The sequence below is a fragment of the Thunnus maccoyii genome, chromosome 18 (assembly GCF_910596095.1).
Source record: "Thunnus maccoyii chromosome 18, fThuMac1.1, whole genome shotgun sequence".
In the NCBI taxonomy this organism is placed as follows: Eukaryota; Metazoa; Chordata; class Actinopteri; order Scombriformes; family Scombridae; genus Thunnus; species Thunnus maccoyii.
This window is the reverse complement of record NC_056550.1, coordinates 14,862,807-14,885,297: the sequence shown is the minus strand read 5'-3', so window position 1 is coordinate 14,885,297 and position 22,491 is coordinate 14,862,807. Positions and strand designations below refer to the sequence as shown.

General features: G+C 39.0%; 2 protein-coding genes across 5 annotated transcripts in view; one reads left to right on the top strand and one right to left on the bottom strand.

The window, feature by feature from the left end:
• LOC121884975 (cytohesin-3) overlaps window positions 1–9,217 on the top strand; it is a 36,101-nt gene extending 26,884 nt beyond the window's left edge. For both annotated transcript variants that reach the window (XM_042394121.1, XM_042394120.1), the window contains exons 10-13: window positions 2,922–2,998; window positions 4,523–4,594; window positions 4,764–4,918; window positions 7,341–9,217. In XM_042394121.1, the coding sequence (XP_042250055.1) occupies window positions 2,922–2,998; window positions 4,523–4,594; window positions 4,764–4,918; window positions 7,341–7,413 (377 nt within the window). In that variant the 3' untranslated portion in view covers window positions 7,414–9,217. The remainder of the gene's footprint in view (window positions 1–2,921; window positions 2,999–4,522; window positions 4,595–4,763; window positions 4,919–7,340) is intronic.
• A 2,537-nt stretch (window positions 9,218–11,754) lies between these two features.
• cacng5b (calcium channel, voltage-dependent, gamma subunit 5b) lies at window positions 11,755–22,478 on the bottom strand. 3 transcript variants are annotated; one of them, XM_042391564.1, is made up of 6 exons: window positions 22,226–22,478; window positions 18,628–18,885; window positions 14,628–14,714; window positions 13,778–13,918; window positions 13,548–13,693; window positions 11,755–12,567 (listed from the first exon to the last, which is right to left on the bottom strand). In XM_042391564.1, exons 2-6 carry the CDS (start codon window positions 18,821–18,823, stop codon window positions 12,307–12,309), a joined length of 831 nt encoding a protein of 276 aa, XP_042247498.1. In that variant the 5' UTR covers window positions 18,824–18,885; window positions 22,226–22,478; the 3' UTR covers window positions 11,755–12,306. The 3 variants fall into 3 exon arrangements, with proteins under 3 accessions (XP_042247498.1, XP_042247499.1, XP_042247501.1); XM_042391565.1 differs by lacking the exon at window positions 22,226–22,478 and adding an exon at window positions 19,514–19,585; XM_042391567.1 differs by lacking the exon at window positions 22,226–22,478 and having other exon boundaries at window positions 18,628–18,942.
• Between the last annotated feature and the right edge of the window lie 13 nt (window positions 22,479–22,491).

The following is a 22,491-nucleotide window of genomic DNA, read 5'->3' as shown; positions in this document are numbered from 1 at the left end:
AAATTATGCATGGCTGTCACCCTTTATAACACCAACATTATAATTCATTCATCATTGACAGTCAGTTCTCAATCATCATCATGAAACATCTATAAAGTAATTAGGGATTTACTTTAGAGCGCTCATTAAAAGAATCTGTATAAAAGATCTCTTTGTAAACAGCAATTATAGTTATTAGTTATTGTGCACTTAACATCTTGGTTCACTTTACTTCCTTAAGTTTATCTTTTATGTTGGGTTTTATATTGTGTTCGGAAGTTCGGGAAAGTCCCCTTCGTTATTTTGGACAGAATGAAGTTTGTTGTTATACCTCCAAAAGTTATTATTGCATTATTGCACAATCAGTTCTCATGAATACCAGTTTACGTGTGGGAAATAGTAGATGTTGTGTGCACCCATCGTTTAAACATGGCCCCAGACTTGTGAATGTAGTTTGGGAAGGAACACACAGCTTAACTGTTTATATTGTATGTGTTTGCGTGTGTGTGTGTGCATCTATGTGTGTGCCAGGGACTGGATGGGGTGTATGCTTTCCCAGTGAGGTAATAGATTTATAACATCTTGTTTTTACTCTGTTGTGCCAGATGTTCCTCTTTGTTTACATGTGTTTTTGGTTTGGACAACACTCCACGGTTCACACTACATTAAAGGAATTTTCTGCTGCTCTTTGCATACCTATGTAGCATCTCATCACCTTTCAAGTCCTTTTTTCAGCACTTGTTATGGTTTTAATTTGCACCTCTTAAGTTGATTTATTATTGAACATAAAACCATTTAGTAGCCTGGATATTGTTTGTCAAAGGTTAAAGGGCAAACTCACTGCAGGTGATGAGGTTTATGACTATGTTCACACACACACACCTGGCTCTGACCTGAACATTCTTCTAACTCTATGTAACGTCTCTGTAGCCTCATCAAACTTGCGAGTGTGAATGCAAATAGCCCCTTTGTGGCTCACAGACCTAACATGATTACATTCTGGTACTGTTCCTCCCTGGAGCCATTTCCCGCACCAGTTCTCACTATAATATTTCTAATTTGACTCTCTAAAAATAAACCCTGGAGGATGTGAAGGAATAAATGTCTTTTTTTAGCAAATCTCTCTGTACATGGAGTGTAAATTTGGCCACGATAATACAATAGCCAGAGTCTGTAATGAAATGTAAGGAAACCCGGAGCATTTTATAATGGTGTGTGGCCCATATATAGAAAACAGGAAGGAAATGCTGCAGTGGAAAGTGCTGCTAGCAAACATAACCGTAAGGGATGGTTAGTATTGAGAGGAACTAATCAGGAATGTTAGGTCAAAGCACACACACACAGGAAATCATCAGAATGTGCTTGAGTATGCTCATGTGCACGTCTTCATGTTTTGATTCATGTTTAGACGCAGGGATGTAGGTGCAAGTGTATGCTTGTGTTAGAACATGAGCGTGACTTTCTGCTCGCCTGCATGCACACATTTACATGTGTCTCCCACCAGGAGAGCTTCCTCACTGTCCCTGCTTTACGTCTCTGAAGCAAGTGGTGTTTTCCTCCAACACGAGACTCTGCCGCCAGAGGCGGAATTCTGCTTCGTGTTGGACGTTTGTGCTCGTTCTCTCTTTGCTTTTTTTGGGGGAGGGGGGGGGGGTCGTAGTTTGCACACGTTAACACGTGAGGTGGTGAACTTGCCCTGGGGTTTGGTGTGTGTTTGTGTGCTTATGTGTGTGTGTGTGTGTGTGTGTGTGTGTGTGTGTGTGTGTGTGTGTGTGTGTGCGTGTGCGCGCTTGTGTGTGTGTGCCTGTATGTGTTCCTTCAGGGTTGCTTTTGGTGCCACATTAGGTTCATATCAAGTGCTGTTTGCTCTTCTCTCCTGAGAGCCAATAAGATTTTATCCTGTTTCCTTTAAAAATGAATAAGCAAAGTCAGTAATTATTTATCAGTTGTGTGAGTCATCATTTAGTGAAGCTTGGAGATAGTGGTGGTTGATTGTAATCACACACGGGGTTTGCCTGCGTGTTTCAGAAAGTCAAAGTGAGATAAACTGTTTTCTCATAATCAGATTGACATTTAACTCTTTATGCCACAATGGTAGCAAAGCTTTAAACTTTGTTCAACATTTTGATGCAGCCCAAAAGTAAACAGCTGACCTGATAAAAAAAAAAAGAGGCTCAACACCTGAAACATGTATTGTCTAAACATGCACCCAAAAATGTTTCACTTTCACTTTCTAATACCTGGAAAGAATGTTTTACCTCGTTTAAATCAGATCCACGATACAGAGCGTCACATATTGGTTTTTAGTGCTGTTGTTCACTGTACTGTGTACTATATGTATTCATAGAGGACAAAAAGAAAAACAAACATCAAAAAAGCCTTAAAAAACTTAAAAAACATAAACTCAGTCTTAAGATGGTAATGAGACAATTTGCAACAGTTACATTTATATGAAAATACAATTTTAACACAGAACACAGGACCTACAGCCAGCCTGTCCCAGACTGTACAAGTATGTTTCATGCAGTGTTTCAAAAGATAAGAACACTGGACAGAAACTAAAGTTGTAAACTTAAGATCAGAGAAACATACAAATTGATCTTTCATGGGCATGTACAGTATTGCATTATATTATGTATGTCAAATTGTCATATGACCATATGACCACATGATCATGTGGTTGATGACAAGGAGCCTTTATCACTTGACCATTACAGTAGGAAACTGACTTTTCAGTCAATTTCATTAATTGTCATTTATTATACTATAATATTCAATTTAGTTGAATGTAGTTTTAAAGTGCACAACAGTCGGAAAAGAGAGGACGTGGCTCGGCTTCATAAAGGAAAGTCACATCCCTGCTTTTTTTCCTGAGGGGAGACAGCCAGTCTGTCACTGTGGCCATTGTATCACTTCCTGTGTCCTCTTCCTCTTCCTGTCAGGGGGCCGAGTGAAAACCTGGAAGAGAAGGTGGTTCATCCTGACGGACAACTGTCTCTACTACTTTGAATATACAACGGTGAGTCTCGCGCTAACATTGTGTTATCGTGTGTGCATCTTTGTGTGTCTGCAGAACAGGCCTGAGGTAAGCAAAGTGGCTGCTTAACGGCCTTCAACCACCAAATGAAATGAAAATGGTTCCTCTGTTCATTTTTTTTTTTTTTTTTTTTTGGTCATAATGAATGTATTTACAAATGAACCCTCTGATTATATGATTTATATGGTGCCTGAATTCAACTGGGAGGACATTCCGGGATTTGAGGGTGCCATAACATATTCTAGGACAAATAACAACTTTTTTTCTCTTCAAGTAAAAATTACACAGTGCCAAACAGATTAAACATGACAAAATTTTCTCATCCAAAACACAGGATAATTTATCACAAAAGTCAAACAGAAGTGAGGTCATGTAAGGTCTTATGTAAGGTCATTTCTACTTGCTTCCACAGTGGTTAGCAAATGCTACTACTTACATTTGGGATGTTATCAAATCATGATGCCTGTCACCTCCAAAAAGCCTTATGTGTCCATGACATATATTTATTCATGTGTATGTGTTTCCAAATGACTGTTAGTGCCCACATGTGTGTTTGTTAGTGTCCCTTTCTGTAAGAATAAAGTTTATATGTGCGTCCTTGAAGATTTTTATCAGTGCCTGTGTGTCCCTGCTGGCTGCTGCATCAGCACTGTCCTCTCTCTCTACCCTGATATTATCCTTCAGGACACTATCATTATGTCCCGTCCTCTGGTCTGTCTGTTCCACGCACACATTATCTGCTCATTTAAAGAGCAGCGAGGACGAGAGGAGAAAATTAAGTTTTTGCTGCGGGGACATTTCTTAAAAATTCAAATCCACTTGGTGTCTGATTATACGATACTTTGACAAACTGAAGACTCTCTCTATAGATTCATAACTCCTCCTTGTTACCTTGGGCTCCTTTTTAGCTCATTACTTGTTTATTTGTTTTTTTGTAATACACTCCTACATTTTACTTATTTATTTTTCTTATACTCTTTGAGTTATTAATACTGTAAAGTGACAAATCAGGCAGTGTGAGTTGTTCTCGGTGTTGGGAGGGTTTAGAGGTAAAAACCAGGTGGGAGAATGATTGAGGGGGAGAAAATGAGAAACTACCTGTACAGTGTATGGTTGTGTTCTTGTGCTTTTTAGAATAAACATAATATACCAGAAAGAGCAGTGAGGATGAGAGGAGGAGGAGATGATTTGTTGTATGATTTGTTTTTATTGTTTATGATTTGTTTTTGATTTTATCCTCACTTCCCCACCTCTCTCGCCATTCTTCTTTTTCCTGATCTCTTTCTGTCCATATCTTCCCTTTTTGTCTTAATCTTACATAAGCATCTCTCTTTTCTTTGCCTTTGCCTTTCCTCTTTTTGCCTCTTTCTCTCCCTATGCTGCTTCTCTGATCTATATTCTTTCTTATGTGCTTGCTTTTTGACTGTCTTATCAATTCCCCTCTCTTTGTATTCACTTGGTTGTTTTTCTCCCACCTCTCATGTTTCTCTTCCCTCTCTCCTTAAGGACAAGGAGCCTCGTGGGATCATCCCACTGGAGAATCTCAGTATCAGGGAGGTGGAGGAGCCCAGGAAACCTGTGAGTGTTGTCTCATTAGAGACCTCACCCGTAAATCACACCTCAAGTATTTCTTCTCCTCTGTTACGGTGTTTATTGGGTGTTCGCACTGTAAATAATCTCATGGTCAATGTGCAGTCAAACCTAATTATCTAACATTATTGATGCCATGCTCTCTGTCCCCCACCAGAACTGCTTTGAGCTCTACAACCCAAACCACAAGGGCCAGGTGATCAAAGCCTGCAAGACAGAGGCGGATGGGCGTGTTGTTGAGGGAAACCACGTGGTGTACAGGATATCAGCACCCACGCCGGAGGAGAAGGAGGAATGGATTAAATCCATCAAGTAAGACTCCTCACAAGCACACTTAAAGGAATAGTTCAACATTTAGGGTTTATTTGATTTCTTCCCAGGAGTTAGATGAGAAAGGTTTTTATTCATCTGGAGTCTCCACTGGTTGCCTGGCAACCTCACTGTGACAACAACAATCTAGGAAGTCACTGTGCCCGGCCAAGAAATAGTCCCACACATAAGCAACCATAAAACCACAACTTAATGTTTTTACACTTTGGTTTTTGTATAGATTAAACAAAAGAACTCTAGAGGTGCTGATGGGCTGATTTTGTAACCTTCAGGTCGAACCAGTATAGCTGTTTTCCCATTTCTGGTCCTTATGCTAAGCTAAGCTAAACAACCGCTGGCTGTAGCTTTATATTTAACAGACAAATATAAGAGTGCCATTGATCTTCTCATCTAACTCTCGTCAATAAAGCAAATTTCCCAAAATGTCGATCTATTCCTTCATTAAAGCCGTTTATGGGTCAGCTTTCAAAATTCTACATTTCATGAATCCTTGAATTTTAATGAGTTGTCAAATTTTTAAATTTTGTGTCTGTGATGCTTCTAGTTGTCACAGTTTTAAAAACATAAAAAAACACACATAAAAAATTGGGAAAAATTTAAAACACTCACTGACACTTTGAAGAGTTCTATTATGTGTCAGGCAGCCTTGATACTGGTCTCCAATGAGAGCCAAGAATGCCCCCTTTAACATAATATAGTAAAACGTGAATAAAGGTCCTTAAATCAAGCCGGAACAAGCATACAAATGTGGTGAGTGGTTAACTTCATGTGCTGGTTACGGTGACAAAGCTGCTACTCAACAATGGTTTTCATACTAAAATATTAACTACAGACATCAACCTTTTCAAATAACTAGGTATTGCCACCTTGAGTGATACTGAAATCTTGTCTGGCCCAAGAACAAAACTGATATAAAAGAGACCCAGGAAATATACTGATGTGGTTTTAAACACACCTAAATCTATACAGATTATGTCATTATAATATTAAATAGACAGTAAAATAGACAGCAAATGTGTGTTTTTTTCTCCATCACATACTATGCATAGCTCTCACAATAATAACCTTGCTGCCAGTGACCTAAATGTTGGATGCTCTGTAATCGCCTGCATAGAAGATGGTGCAATGTCAAAGAGAGTTTGCTCAGCAGAACAGAACACTTGTATACTGTAATATAGTGCAATCTCCCCTGCTCCTCTTCCCCCTCTCTCTCTCCATACTCTCAAAGAGTATTCACCGGGGAAGTGATGGGGGATTAGTCACTGCTTATAGCACCCCAGGGGTGAGCCAGCAAACCCAGTAAAACCTATCCAGGAGAGGCAGCTCCAAACCGGGCTGATGCATTCGCAGCCACGGAGGCTAACGTGCTTCACCAGAGGGGTCCAAGAGGACTCGGGGGTCTGGGGAGATAAAAGGCTTTTTATGGAAATCATGATTTTCCCCTCTTCTAAAGTAGAAATGATCCCAGAAGCAACGCTCTATCTGCTTATCTTGAGTCACAAACACACAGACCCAGATGATGCTGGACCAACTGGGTCAATGGAGAAAGTAGGCTGTTTCTCTTATAAATTAATGCAATGCTTTGGTAAAGGAGAAAAGTATGTATTTTTACATTTTATATGTTTCATTTCCATTAAATATTTTAGGTTTCTACATATTTTGTAAGGACAGAAATGAGGGAAATGTTACTTTGTATTAGTCACGGCAGCCCCACTTGGATTTGATCTCTCTCCAGTGGAGTTTTTGTTTTATGAAATTGGGTTGTGGAAAATGACAATGAGCGGTATGAAAGAAGGGGATAGTCATCGTACACAGACTCATTCTTTAGCGCGTGGCGGCGTAAAGGGAATCGGAGATATCCGCAGTGGGGGGTTGAGCCTCTTCTTGCTTTGTGCTGGTGCTAACAGGATTTAGCAGCCGTGAAACTGGGCTCCTAAGCAGAGTCCAAATGGCTTCCTGACTCGCTCGCTCTCGTTGTGCGCTGCCTTTGCATCGCTCTAAAAAGGGGAGCAGGAGTACGGAGAAGAGTCTCGAGCGCCATTGTTCACCCTCCTTCAGACCTATAAACCTACAGAATTGCGGAAGGGAGAGTGTGTGATTGTGTGTTTTACTACGTACTTGGCTTGAGTTCTGGAGGAGGGAATCAGTGAGAGGTTCCAGCAAACCGGAGTACCAAGAAAAAACTTAGGAGGGGGTGAGGGTGGGGGGTGGGGGGGTTCCTCTTCAGAAACCATGGAAACCGAACTAGGTCACTGCACAAACTTTTTTCTTTTTTTTTTTTGATCTAGTTAAGGCAGGGTTTTGTATAAATGTGCCTACATTTCCATATCAAAGATGCTCAAGACCCTCCTCTCATGTGGCCTTGTTATTTATTTCATTGCTGTCCTTTGATTGGCTTCTCCAGGGCCAGCATTAGCAGAGACCCCTTCTACGACATGCTGGCCACCAGGAAGAGACGCATCGCCAACAAGAAGTGAAGAGGGACAATCTTCTCCATGTACAACCTCCAAACCCCCCTCCATCTTTATCTCACATACAATAAACCACACACTGCAAAAGCTGGTTCACCACAGAAATGACTGCCAACCCCAAAACAGACTCAGATCCTGAAGACGAACCTCCAATGAACTGTCTGCAAGTCATGTTGGGGAGACATCACACTCTACCAAGAGGCCAGCAGAGCTCCAGGAAACTCAGATATGTGGACTTGCAAGGAGCAGCAGCCAGTTTGTTTCTCCTCCATCTCACACACACCCCCTACCTCCCCCCTCTCATGCTTATAACATGTTTCTAGATCTCGCAGAAGCACAACTGCCATGTTTCAGGTGCACATGCATGCATGTGGGTTATTATAGACCAATATGTGTGTGTGTGTGTGTGTGTGTGTGTGTGTGTGTGTGTCTGTGTGTGTGTGTGTGTATATGCAGCAGTGTGTGCATGCTATAAGTGCACACAGCTTCTACAGTATGGGTGCATAAATGTTCCCTCCACTGTGCTTTATGAAAAAAGGTTGTAATTCAAAATCAGATGTATGGTCAGCTAGACAGAGCAGGATTTTAAGGGTGAATAGAGACACCTGAGTGAAGGAGGGAAGAAGGAAGAGACATGCGGACGGAGAGAAGAGGTGATTGTGAGGCAGCAGGTAGATCAGTATAACCTCACCTGGTCCATGTTGTCATCTCACTCTGGTGCTGAGTTCTTCTCCCCAGATGCCACGGCTGACGTGCTGCTCAGAGTAACCTCAGAAAGCAACGCCGGCTTACCTTTAAGTTCCTGACAAAGCATTACAGTCTTGAGTCAGCTGGGCTGATTTCATTTAGAAGTGTGGAGCAGAGAATTTTGAAATGTGCATACTTTTTATTTTAGTTGAGTAATAAAGGCGCCTTTGCCAAGGCTAGAGGTGAAACTTACCTTTCGGACTGAAAAGCACTTTCAGCTTAGAAAGTATTTTCAGTCTACTGGGTAGGTTTTATTAATGGGTACCAGTCCGATTAAGCTTTTTTTTTTTCCCCCTTTTTTTTTTCTTGTCTATGGCCTATGTCAGTGAAGGTCGATGTATTGTTGTGATCCTGTTTGCATTTGGTTTGTAATCCTAAAGATCTTTGCTTGCTTTTGTGTTCCTCTTTAAAAGTATATAAATATAACCTATTATACTATCATTTTGTATTTATTTTCATTTGTGAAATGGTTTAATACTACCTGTAAATGTTAAACAATGTATGCTTAAGTTATGTATGTATATATAATGTATAGGTTTTCTGGTCTCTTTGTTGTAGTATGCACACTCTGTGTAACATGTTTGAGCCTACTGGCAGAAGTTTGCATCAGCTGAAGTTTGGGGTCTTCTATACAAAAGCCTTAAACATAAATCATAAAAAAATATGATGACAAGGATGATGATGATGACGAAGAGAATATTTGTGCTTTAGGGTCAATAACTGTGACGATGCCGTTGAAAAGCCATGACTGGTGAGTGAGAAAGATGCTTGTATTTATGATGATAATGAAGATTATAGTGAAAATGGTGCTTGATGTATTGTTAATGATGACGATTAGAGTACAGTGATATCGGTGATGATGATGATGTCAAAAACTATAAATTCTACACCAGTAGTTTTCTATGTGATTGTAAAATACAATGAAAGCCTTGTGGTCTGGGCAGAATATTATCTTCTACTGCCCTGTGTGGGCTTATAGTTACATTAACTTTTATATTCTCTGTAAAAGCTATTGGTCACGTTGTAAATTACGTGTATCTATATAAAGTATACATAAAGCTTACAGCAGATGTATGTCGTATGTATTATTGATGCTGGTCTTGACCTACATATTTGCATAAGTAATAAGCTGTCATTAATGAATTATAGAGATATTTCTCGTGAGGCACTGTGACAAGCTCCCTGAATACATATCATGTTGTCCTCAATCGTGCAGAGCAAGGTGGTGTCTACCTGAATATGGTCAAATACATTGTAAAGTAACAGGAGATGAAGTAGAACAAGAGGAGTAAAGGAAAACATGTCTGGTCCCTGTGAGATCTGACTGAGAGAGAAGATATGGAACTGAATGACTGAGGAGAGAGCGCCCTCTATTGGTCTGGGAGGGAAATATCTACAAAATAGTTTAGGTGTCAATAATAATAATGTTTAAAGATGAAAGTTAAGAATACAAACCAAGGGTTGAAGTAAAGGGTTTGATAGTGTTTAGGGCCTACCAGTCCTAGTAAAGGCAGCTTTGTAGAATTACAGTTTTTCTTAAAGTCTTCCTCCACTAAGAAATGTGTTTTGCTTGTTGTTACTTGACTTCAGTGTAGGAGCTTCACTGTGCAGAATGATGTATGTGCAGAATTTTACACTCGAAGGCTGTTTTCAAATTCAGCTGCTAAAAGTGGAAAGTTTCTGTTTTTACAGAAAATCTGAGTTTAAGACATGTACCTACGAACATAATTTGTGACATCACAACTAGTTTGGGGCCAAACGTGGTCCAGTATGGATATGCGACATACACTGAGAATCGACACTTCAAGGAGACATCTTGTGTTCAGCCGTGAAATTTCTGAAACTTACAATATTTACATTAACATGGATTCTGGATTTCTAATGAGGTAAAAGGAGTAGATGTCATTTTAACAATTTCTAGTGAGGTTATTTAACTTTTTTTTTTATAGAAAAACCATAGAAGACAAATTATTATTCAAAGTAGTTTTATATGTCTTGAAACATGTCTGGAGGGGATCTTTAAGCACATTTTCTGAAACACTGTTGCAGTTCTCAGAACATTACATACAATCACATCAGCTGATAATGTGCAGCACAACACGAAAGGTCACTTACTCAAAACATTTAACTCTATAAAGTAAATAAATTAACAAATGCATCACTGCTGCCACAGTTAAGTTTCACTTTATTATTGTTTAAGTCCCACTATACTAAAAAATGTGTTTTGGGTCTTGTTACTTCACTTGAATGTTAGTTTGACACTAAAAGGCTGTTTTCACGTACATCTGCTAAAGAGAGAAAGTTTCTCTCTGCTCACTTTGAATCTGAGATTAAGACATCACCACATGCAGCCAAATTTACACAAGTGTGATGTGGAAACTGAGAACTTTTCAGTGAAGTAGGAAACATCATGTGTCTACCAGTTAAACTTTAAAAACTTCACATTCATAATTTCTTTATATTGTAATGAGGGAGCGATGTAGTTTTAAGATTTTTTAACAAAGTAATTGAACTTCAGTGTGACACAAATTATAATTCCAAGCAGATTATTCTTTTATACAGTATGTCTTAAAACAATAATGGAGGGGATCTTTAAGTCAAGACAGTCAAATATCAAATTGCATTTTGTATTTTATTTCAGAACATCCTCTGCAACCAACTGAATAGGATCCATAAAAACTCAACGTCAGTCACAAAAGTCGACATTGACAGGTTCTCACTGTCAGTGTTCATCTCATACCTCCATTCACCATAAACACTTGTGAAAAAAGAAAGCAAATATAACATTGTACAGTAAAGACAAATGTCTCAATAAAATTACTGTAGAACTATACTGTAGTAGAAATACTGTGTCTGGCCACAAAATTTCATCTTCTTCATATGATATTCCTTCTTGTAACACCTAAAAAAAAGTTTTCCCCACATGTCTCTGCTGTGATGTCATCACAGGCAGCGCACAGACTCTCTGTTCATCCACCTTCTTCCTCTGACCGTAACATCTTCACATCTTCCCTTGTGCAGGACAGGGCTATGTGAGAGATTTATCTGATTTATCTGTCATCAATATTTTAATGACACTACCAAATTGCTGATATACATTGAAAAAGGGAGAATACAGTGTCTTGAAAATAATGATTTTCATTCAACCACTGTGCCAAAGCAAGTGAGACGAACTGTAAAACCAACTGGGACATTTGGATGTAAAAAGCCACACTAAAAAGACCAAATACAGCCTCCCAGTGGGTAAATACAGGATCATATCTGTGCTGTAAAAACACTGCGTTGAAGCAAAACCACAGGGTTTTAGACTTTTTACAGATGAATTGTCCTGCAGTCACTGTACCAGACATATGCTGTAGATCAGTGTAGCATTACATTGATAATAATACATCAACTCCAACCATGAATTAATTTAGGGTCCAACAGCTGTACTTGTTATAAACAAATTCTATATCAAAACAAATCTGTATGATCTGAGCCAGTTCAGTCTAAATTACTAGTATTCCTGAAAGTTTTGGTTTTGGGTGGATTTTCACAGAGTGGCGTGATACATCTTTACTGCCACAGGTGAATGTTACTGTGGAAGGAAAAGGCCCTATAGCATGATGTGCATTTATTGTAAAATGAGGCTGCAAAAGATATCACAGACAGAAACATCTATGAGGCACTGGAAGGTAAAATGCACACATACAATTAAACTAAAATACAGAACAAAGTACCCCTTAAGATAAAGTCAAAAGGTCATTTATACCCTCTAAAAAGAACTATTTAACAGATTTTAACTTTGAGACTTTTGCGGAAACAATAACTAAAACCAAGATGACGAATAAATGTATAGAATTGTCCTAGAACCTGTAGACTTCGTCTTGACCTAGAGAAACAGTAAATTTTGCTACAACAGCAAATTCCCAGTTAGCACCCCTGACTCTATAAAAAGCCACATCTGACTTTACGGACATATTTTCAAAGTCCTCGGGCCACAGTCCAAGCTGCACACACTTTCCTCCCTGAAAAACAACAAACTCCCAGTAAAATATCTATAAGTTGTATCTTTTTCCTGAAAGAAAACCTCGGCTTTTGACCTTACAGTATGTGATCATCAATGACCCCTTAGTGACCTTTAGGTGGCCTCTGCTCTGATGACTGACCCCCTCAGCAGGGTGAAGAGGAGACCTGATCGTAGTCGGGGCATTTGAGGAGAGCAGGGTAGCTGGCGCTCATCTGGAGAGAAGCTTCACTCGAGATGTCAGAGGGACTTCGGCCACGTGACCAGGCCTCTGGGTGGAGGAACTGGCCGGAGTGGTCCGAGCAGTTGCTGAGGCGAGGGCGGTAGAAACTCGGGTGGCGAGGCTGGTAGATCTCCTCTGCTGTGTAGCGCTTCATGAACAGGTAGACGGACATTACGCCTGCACTCTGTGGTGTAGAAGCAAATAAAGTCAACATGGGGTTACTTTGCTGGCTTACATGCATAGCAAAACATTCAAACAGCTCTCCACTGGAGATGACTGTCATTAAAACAGTACATTATTTTATCATTTATGTTAGTTCATTTGTGATTGCTTAAATTAGGTCATTTTGTTTTCAAAGTAGTCACTGGATTCTACTAATTCTGTACTTCCTTGATGGTATGAACATCTTGGTAGACTGATTGCCACACCAGAAAATTATTACAACTAGGGCTGCAACTAATGATTATTATTATTATTATTATTATTATTATTATTATTATAGCGACAGATCACTGATCCCAAAGCCCAAGATGACATCCTCAAATGTCCTGAGCAACAACTCAAAGTATTCAGTTTACTATCATAGACGACTAAAGAAATCAGAAAATATTCACATTTTAGAGGCTGGATTCAGAGAATTTTGGACATTTTTTTTCTTAATTAACTCAAAATGATCAATTGATTATCAAAATAGTTGGAGATTCATTTAATAGTTGGCAACTAATCAATTAATCAACTAATCACTGCACCTCTAATTACAAAAGCTCTTTATTAGTGGTATTAATTTTAAATATTACCAATATGGACGTGTAAGAATCACAGTAAAAATGTGTTTCTTTATGTTTCAGTTATACTAATATTAATCCTGTTATTAACTATTAATATAATGTGAAGATGCAGTTCTTTGCTGTGACCACTGGAGGGCAGTGAACACTCATGATTCTAAATGCACTCACAACACCTCCTGTAAAAAGCTGTTTTTATATCATCTGTATACAGTAGATGGACAAAAACATTCATCCATACCATGAATACACAGTATTAAAATGAAATACACTACACAATCTACTATGTCTACAGGTTTTGTAACTTATCTGAGAACATGTAGGAAATTAGTGCTTTTAAAAAAAGGATGTAGACTGATTGATATATTTTGTTGCTCACCTCAGTGAGCAGGAAGGAGATGGCAGCAAAGGCAAAGGACCAGCCATACTTGTAGGTAAAATAGGCCTCACTGCTCTTCGTCCTATTCAGCATTTCATCATTTATACTGGAGATGTACAGCACCAGACCCACCACCAGAGCCAGTCCTAAGACACAGAGAGAAGAGAAGAAAAAAATTGAGGAACAGGCCAAAACAAAAAGAGAGGACAAAAACATCACAATCAGTGTACCTGAGAGGATGAAGAAGATTCCAGAGACAAAAGCCAGGATGGTGCGGTGTGGCCTGATGTGTCCGATGTTGTTGAGGACAAATCCGATGAACATGAAGAACAGGCTGACCAGAGGGAACGGAGTGGCTGAGCGTATCATCTCTGGGAGAAGAAAGTGTTGAGGATTAAACCCCGAAACATACAACAAAATGGTCAGCCAGAGAAGCAGTGTGGTGTTTCCACTCATAAATAATATCAACATAATAAAAGATTACTATGTATAATTCACAAAAAGGTACAAAGATGAGACTTGAGGGTAAAATATATGCAGAAAGAGGTGAACTTTATGTATTTAATTTAATCTCAAAGTGAAATTCATTTCAATTTGTCGTCAACCCCAATGAAATTGAAGCTGTGTTCGTCTTTATTCAGTTTAAAACATATCTATAAGAGTTATCTTGGGGGCAAGGGGAACAGTCAATCTTGAAATGAAAATGAAATGAAGATCAGTGTCTGCTCTTTTGCCAGATTTTTTTGTGAATGGATTATGACATTAGAGCTTATTACACAGACTCACTAAAGTGGATTTATCCTTTAGTAAAGCTTTGACATTGAGCTACACTGAAGGACTTGTGTGTTGAATTGTCTGTGAAGAGGCAAAGAGTATTCTGAAGAGGAGCAGGGCAGAAACACTCATTCAGACGAGTGAGGCTCATCTCTCTGGCTATGTTCAGATGTTACATGGGTTTCTGAACACAACTACACCATAAAAATACCCCTGATGTTTATGTGAACAACCTCAAATGGGGGAGAGAGGAGAGCTTTGTTTATTAGCCTGAAGCTGCTGTTGGAGGTTGGAGGAGTCACTCACTGAGCACGTTTACTGTGGACTCTGAGGTCAACTGGACATTCATAGGCATGATGTACTCGATGGTAAAGCAGCGACCCGACTCCTCACCTGAAGAGGAAAGAGACAGAAACTGAAGACTCAAGGTGGAGAAGAGAATTAAAATAATAAGATGAGGAGCCGTGGAAGAATGGAGAAAAATTTCCTTTTCATTTCCGTCAGGAAGAATCCCTTCGCTATTGTCCGAGGAACGCTAAATGTCGGTTTATATCCCTGTCAGCATGTAAAACATGTTGAGGACTCAAGTGCACCACTCATAAACAAAACAGGTAAAGTTTAGAGCAACAGGCTTTCAGTCAGAACAGACAATTAAAAAAAAAAAGGGGGGCAACAAGTAGACAAAAAAACTAAGAACACTACAGCTGAGATGGCACCACAGACAACGTGACAGGAAACAATGGCTAAAGGGCAGGTATATATACTGTGGAGCTGATGAGAGAATTGAGAGCAGGTGTGCAGGTTGGTGTGGAGGTCAGGTGAAGGTAAAAGGTAAACTAGCATGACGACTGGAAAGAGAGAGAAACAGCTAACCTGGTTCTGACTGAAGGTAACAAAATCCACCTACCAGCAGCCCTGAAGCTAATTAATTAAAACCTTATATCTTGTTTGTTTAATACAAAAAACTAAAGTGTAAAAATGATATTGTATAAGTGGTGGACTATTTCTTGGCCAGGAACAGGAACTTCCTGCCTGGCAACTGGTAAAAAACGGTGAATTGTCATTTATACACTTCAATTTTTACATGAATTAATCAAACAAGATATAATGTGTTAATTAGTGAGCTTTAGAGATGCTGGTAGGTGAACTTTGTTACCTTTGGACACAGCCAGGTTAGCTGTAGCTTCATATTTACCTTAAAGATCTACTCTAGACATATATTATAAAAATACTGCTTGTGACAATAATGTGTGTCTGAGATATTTTTTCCACAAGAAAAGTACCATGTTAAAATCCTTAAAATGACATCTACTTCTTCTACCTCATTAAAAAAAATTAAGAATCTATGAATATGCAAATATATTTCATTTCTAAAGTTTAACTGCTGGATAAAAGATGTCTCCTGTTAAGTCCATTCACAGTGGATGGGTACATCCCAAGTCTCTTATTTGATATTTCTTCGCTCCTCGCTCCTCACTCGAACCGGAAGTTGTTCGGTTCTGCCATTTTGAAGGCCATCTCAAGTCTCTTATTTCTGCTCTGAGGAGCCATGAGTGAGGATACACAAGAGCAGCCTTCACGAAAGTCTTTAACCAACCGACACGTCTCCTTGGATTGGAGGGCAGTTATTGATTGGTCGCTCCAGCTGATCAGACTGATCTGATACATCACAACATCAGTGGAGACATATTACGGATTAAACTCAAAAGTAAAATTAAACTCAAGCGTATCACTCCCAAATTTTATATTTTACTTGTTTTCTGATTCACCATCTGGTTAAAAATCTGTGTTAATTGTTGGTCTGAACAACAGAAGAACCATAAACAACTTTCTTCATTTATTAGAAAGATTTATCTTTTCATGATCTGTTATTTTAACTTTTATTATGGATAAAATCAAACACAGCGAGAGTCTCTGTCAGCAAGAAACACATTTATATTTTACATCATTTGTCATAATTTCCAGTCACATATGAAGCTGAAAATTTCGGGTTTGATATGAGTTAAATTGTTTCAATTTTCCCTGAATTTAGCCTAATAGATAATTTATAGTGTTCAAAGGACACCCTGACCACATTCTGGGCTATTAAACAATGAGTTCACAATCAGAATATCAATAAATACAGATGCAGATAATGAATAAATAATATAAATGCATTCTGCCAGTAGAAATGATTCATGTGCCTCTGAGCAGGACGCAATATTAATACAGAACGCAGGTTTTTAATTCATGCGCAGGTGTTTGTTAAACAGGTAACAGGCTGCAGAGAGAAAACAACTGCTTTGGCAGTGATAACTGTGCACCTTTATTAGTGTCAGCACAGCGCACGTGTGCAGACACAAACTCCATCAAAAGCCAACTGACAGCTGACCCAGCAGTGATCAGCTGCCGCCATCATCAGAAACGGACGTTGCCTCACGTGACGCTTCAGAGAAAAGGACATCTCCTTTCTCTAAAAGCCTATTTCCTTGTTTCCTCTCTCCTCGCATGGTTTCCTTGCATCTCTCCATGAATCCACAGTGGGAAGGAATAAGACATAAAGGAAAAGACGCAAGTGAGGGAAACATGGATGCAGTTAAGTTTACCCAGTGTTTGTGCACTGGACATTTCAAGTTTCCACATCACACTTGTGTAAGTTGCATACTGAACTACAACTGGCTCCAAACTAGTTGTGATGTCACAAATCATGCTCATAGGTACCCGCCCTTAACTCAGATTTTCAGTCAGCACAGCAATAAGAGTGGTATTGATCTTCTCACCTCGCTCTCCACCTGAAAGCAAATACGTGTATTTCCCAAAAAACTAGAGACTATTCCTTTAAATGAGATTGATTGAATGACAATGGCTGCAAAAATTAAAAAACAGAGCAAAACCCCTAACATCTGTAATATCCCTTGAGAAAAATTCACAATGTCAAAATTGGGGACCAAATAATTGACAATTAAAAGCTCTGCACACCCATGGTTATCCCACACAGATGATTTTAGTTATTTTGTCTGATTAGACCTCTTCTCAGCACTGTGTGGGCGTGTACAGACAGAGCTTGACTGACCTCTCCCTGATTAACAGAGGTCTAATCAGCCGCAGTAACTGAAAACACCTGTGTAGGTGCAGAACTTTGCAGGCTCTTTGGAAATAATTTTTTGTTTTCTAGTTAGTCATTCTTTCCCCACAAATCTGTGCTAATTTATTCTATATCACTTGTAAATGTAGGCCAATGTGGAAGATGCATAGGGAACATTATTTCTAATGTACATAGGAGTTTTACAAAACATGGAACTTATCTTTGATATATAATGGATTTTCTATATTTGAAATGAGCTTGGATTCATCGAAATATGCGGGTGGATGTGTGAGTTACATCACATCCTGCAAAAAAAGCTACACAGCCATTATTATCACTTCAGTGTCACACACACACACACACACACACACACACACACACACACACACACACACACACACACACACACACTGTCACATACAGACACCAGCTGGTATTATCCACCAGCTAATTCAGTGGCATGATGAGATGACATCTGTCTCTGAGGACTTACTGGTGCAAGTTTGTGTGTACGTGTATGTGTGTGTATGCGTTTTTCTATCCTTATTGGGACCGTTTCGGGTATAAACACTGACCTTATTGGGACCAGTAGTCCTCATGGGGACGAAAGCCTGGTCCTGATGCGGCAAACCTTCATTTTAGGGTTATGGGTAAGGTGTGAATTGAGGTTAGGTTAAGGTTTGGGTTAGGCTGTGCAAAATGAATGGAGTCAATGCAATATCCTAACAAGGATAGCTGTGCAAATTTCTGTGTGTATGTGTGTGTATGTGTAATAATATTGCAGGACTGAGTGTATACACATTGAATGCACCTTGTTATAAAGTGTGTGATTGAAACAATGAACAACAGACACACTTTCTATCTGTTGCCTCTTTCTCTCACTCTGCCTCTTTTCTTCCACACTTATTCACAGTCTTTCTCTCGTTCTCTCTCTCTCTCTCTCTCTCTCACACACACACTCACTGATGAAGTAATTGTGAATGTCATTCTGTGTGAACGTCAAAACCGGGTGATGCAGTGATGATATGTCAGTGTGACAACTTCAGCTCCCTGTTGCTGCCACATTTAGATGCTGCACAGTACAAATGAACATCTTTGAATGTGATCGTTCTTGTTGGAGAGCGCACTCTAAAATCTGTACCATCATCTGCTCCACAATCCTGATTTACACATGATTGATTGTCAAGAAAATGTATCACAAATCTTTTCTTTCAACCTACTCTTTCTCCATTTTGGACTCACCAGCCAGGAAGCAGACTCTCCAGAGGCCGGAGTGCAACGAGGTCTTGATGTCAGTGCTCTGGTTCAGAGGCATAATCACACCCTCCTCCAGGTACAACCAGTAGTCTGTGCTGACTGCCACTCCCAGCAGCCCCAGGCCGCTGATTGCAAAGACGCTGCTCAGCAATGTCAGTGCCTTCCTGCTGCACGCGCTCATGGTGACGGCGGGGATCTTCCACTGGTCGGTTGGTTGAAATTAAGAAAAGTTCCTGGAGCAATCTGTAGAGGAAAGGGAAAAAAGAAGTTGGATTACTGTTATATTTTAAAGGAAGTTGGAACTATGAGACCCAAACTTAACTAGTTTTTATTTCAAATTGTTCTTTCTCCAAAGTCTGTTATTGTGTTTTTTTCCCCCATAAGCTTTTCTTCCATTTACTTCATAGTGTCAACAATGTCTTTATCTGTCGATCTAGACAAACAGGACAGAGATAGATTTGTTGCTTTGGTCTGCGAAAAATGCCCTTGAGAAAAAGAAACAGTAACAGTGTGAAATTATTTTAAATTTTTACATTTTCTGTGAAATAATAACAGAAATTAACCTGCAATAAACTGTTATTGCAAAAAAAACCCAACAGGACAAAAATAGCATTTCATCAGAATAAGCTTTAAACTTTAAAAGGAATAGACTGGCATTTTGGGTAATAACACTTAATCACTTTCTTGTCGAGAGTTAGAAGAGAAGATGACTATTAGCTTAGCTTAGCACAAAAATTGGAAACAGGTGTAAGCAGCAAGCCTGGCTCTGTCCAAAGGGAACAAAATTATCCTTCCAACATCTCTAAAGCCCACAAATAAACATGTTATATCTCATTGAGCTTTAGAGATTTGAGTAGGTGAAATGTGTTACCTTAAAACAGAGCCAGGCTAGCTTAACTTGTTTCCAGCTACGTAAACTATGCTTGCTGTCTGTAGGCTGTAGCCTTACTGTATGTTTAACAGAGAGACATGAAAATAATATCAATCTTTTCAACTAACTCTCAAAATATTTCCCAAAATATCCCTTTAAAATTACTTGGGATTGTTTCACAATATCACATATGTTATGTTATATTACATTTTTGTCTGTATTTACTCATATAATTATTTCTAAAACTTTTGGTGAGTGGAGGAATATCATTACACTCAACACTACTTTTTGGAGGCAGAGACATCATCTCCCTTCATCATCGTTGTCTTTTAAAAGAAAAAGCCCAGATGCTCATAATAGAGTTCCAGTTTATAAATATGTCAGAGAATTGAGGAGAGAAAGAAAAAACCCCTCTGCGCTGGATTTTTATGAAGAATCAGTCTCTTTGTCCAGCCTCTATTAAATTACCATGAAAAAACTGTCAGGGCTGTGCAGATTCATTAAGTTGACAAAACCCAACAACATCAGAGTGGTTTATGCAATTGCCTCACTGGATTTGCTTTAAGGACACTAAGGGTCTTGCAGGTGTGTATATGTACTGCATGTGTGTGTGGGTGTGTGCAGGTGCTTTGTGAGCTTGGCTGACAAAACAGGGAAGAGAGGGGAGGAAGGTGGGTGGGAGAGAGGATGACAGACAGACCAGTAGACATGAACTGATGAGGAGGGAGTGAGCTTCACCTCCTTCTTCTGTCCACATGATATTTCAGGGAGATTTAGGAAGTTGAATCTTCTTGTCATGATGAGAACAAGCTTATGAAATGTCAGAGAAACTGGAGGAATCAATAACTTTGGCTGTCTTGCAGGTAAATATGATCCAAATTGATCTTTGTTTGACTTCACAAAATGCTTTTCAAGTCTTATTTTCAGTCAAGGAGACATAATGGGCAAATTTCCACATAAATTTGGTGTAGTGTTTTGACTCTTTGACCCTGCTCTCGATCCCTTCGCAAACATGAAAGTTTTTATAGTCACAATAAATTCAAATTCAGTCCGAGCCACTACTAAATCTCTCCAACCTTCCACTAAAAGAATAAAGAGATGTGAGTCGATAATACAACCCGTTGAGCCTCCAGACTGAGGGGCATTAAATGCATTGCAGCTTATAATCTGTGAATACAAATGCTTGCATTATTCAAAAATCAAAGACCGGGTTTTGACATTTTACAGCCATGGTTCAGGGCAGATTCCAAAAAGTCTTCGAAAAGGCTGGACATTCATAAAATCATTTATAAGTCAGAGTAGGAATATGGCTGTAATTAATACTGATCACATGGTAAGACATCATCTCGACTGACAAGGTGATGATTTAGATCCCATACACATATGAGTGATCTACAGACAGTGACGGAGGGAGGAATCAAATAAAGGACAGACTGTCAGGGAGAGGATAACTTGTATGGTCCTCTTTACTGAAATAATTCATTTAGGCTAAATTCTATTACCTGTAAGTTTGCGTGCACCATTATTAAAATGATCCAGTATGAACATGAGGACAATCTTCTCATACAGGTACGTCAAACCAAATAAAATCTTTCTTTGTTGGCTGTTCAATAACCCCAGTTAGTTTTAACAAACCTTGACAGTGCTTATAGGGAGGTAAATATCACTCAAATAAACCCTAAAAAAATCAGCTTGTCCATGATCTAGCAAGGTCACCTCTCTGACTGTGAAGTGGCCCATGTGTCCAAGTCATAATGACCAGATTATTACTTGATATCAGTCATTATCAGCATTGTTTTAATGCCTTTTTTTTTTAAGCGACAGTAGAGAGGCGACAGGAAATTAAGGGAGAGAGAGAGAGATAGGGGAAGAAGACATGCAACTATGATCCCCAGCTGGACTCGAATCAGTTTAAATTAAATTTAAATTAATGTCCTCAAGAAATTCAGCTGAAATAATCTGTTCTGTTAAGAGTCCACAGTTGAGAAAGAGCCAGGAAGAGGCTAGAATTGGACAATGAACATAATTCCATGTTTTTTAAATAGTCATCAAATGATTAATAAATGAATTGTTGATGTAGAAACCCAGTGAATCATGTGTTTGTGATTTTCAGGTGAAAAGACAAACTTGTCTATACAGTCATGACCTGAAATCATCAAATCAGATCATTGTTACAATGCCAACACCTAAACCTTGATATTAAAATATTTTACTGAATCGATACATTTTAGCCTTATCTCTTAGCCAGCTGTAAATTGATAAATCTAAATAATAATTCTGTGAATTAAACCACTCTCGAAATGAAGCGAGTAGATATACAAAAGAATAGAAACAACTCTCCTTGGTGCTGAAACATCAAACATGATAGTATCTGTATCATGTCTTGTGGCAGCCTCAAACATCCCATGATAAGCCAACATCCCAATAAAATATTACAGCTGAAAGGAATAACGGATAGCCTATACAGTGATATATATAGTAATCATATATGTATACAGAACTGTAGGATTATATTACTAAAGAGAAATTATCACCTAAACCTTAATAAACTGACAACAAACATCCAAACACAAACACACAGGTATTAAAAATAAACATATGTATGACATGCAAGGAAATTCATGCAACCAGTTAATACCCTATAATAATATAATAATCTATTACAGCATAGGCGTGTAGCTGCTGACTTCATTACGTGTTTTTCGTGCTTACCTGTGTGTGATCTGTCAAGTCTCAGCGCTGTGTTTCGTGTCCTTGGAGCAAAGCTTGTGCAGAAAGTTGTATTTAAATCTCCTACCCGCAGTGAAGGGGAGAGAGAGAGAGAGAGAGAGAGTCTCTTTGGTCAGGGGTGATATCCTGTATGGTGATATCTGTCGGTACAGACACAAATTCCTTCAGAAAACTGTAAAGTCAAGCCGCAGGAAGCTTTTAGGACCGAGACGACGCGGTGCGTCAATGCAACACTCCAAGGAAACAAG

Bases quoted from the DNA above. Each gene is read 5' to 3' on its own strand.
- cacng5b (XM_042391564.1), bottom strand. From the start codon at position 18,823: ATGAGCGCGTGCAGCAGGAAGGCACTGACATTGCTGAGCAGCGTCTTT. The intron at 14,715-18,627 runs GTGAGTCCAAAA...TTTCCTCTTCAG, and splicing joins GAGAGTCTGCTTCCTGGCTG to GTGAGGAGTCGGGTCGCTGC. The intron at 13,694-13,777 runs GTACACTGATTG...TCTGTGTCTTAG, and splicing joins AATCTTCTTCATCCTCTCAG to GACTGGCTCTGGTGGTGGGT.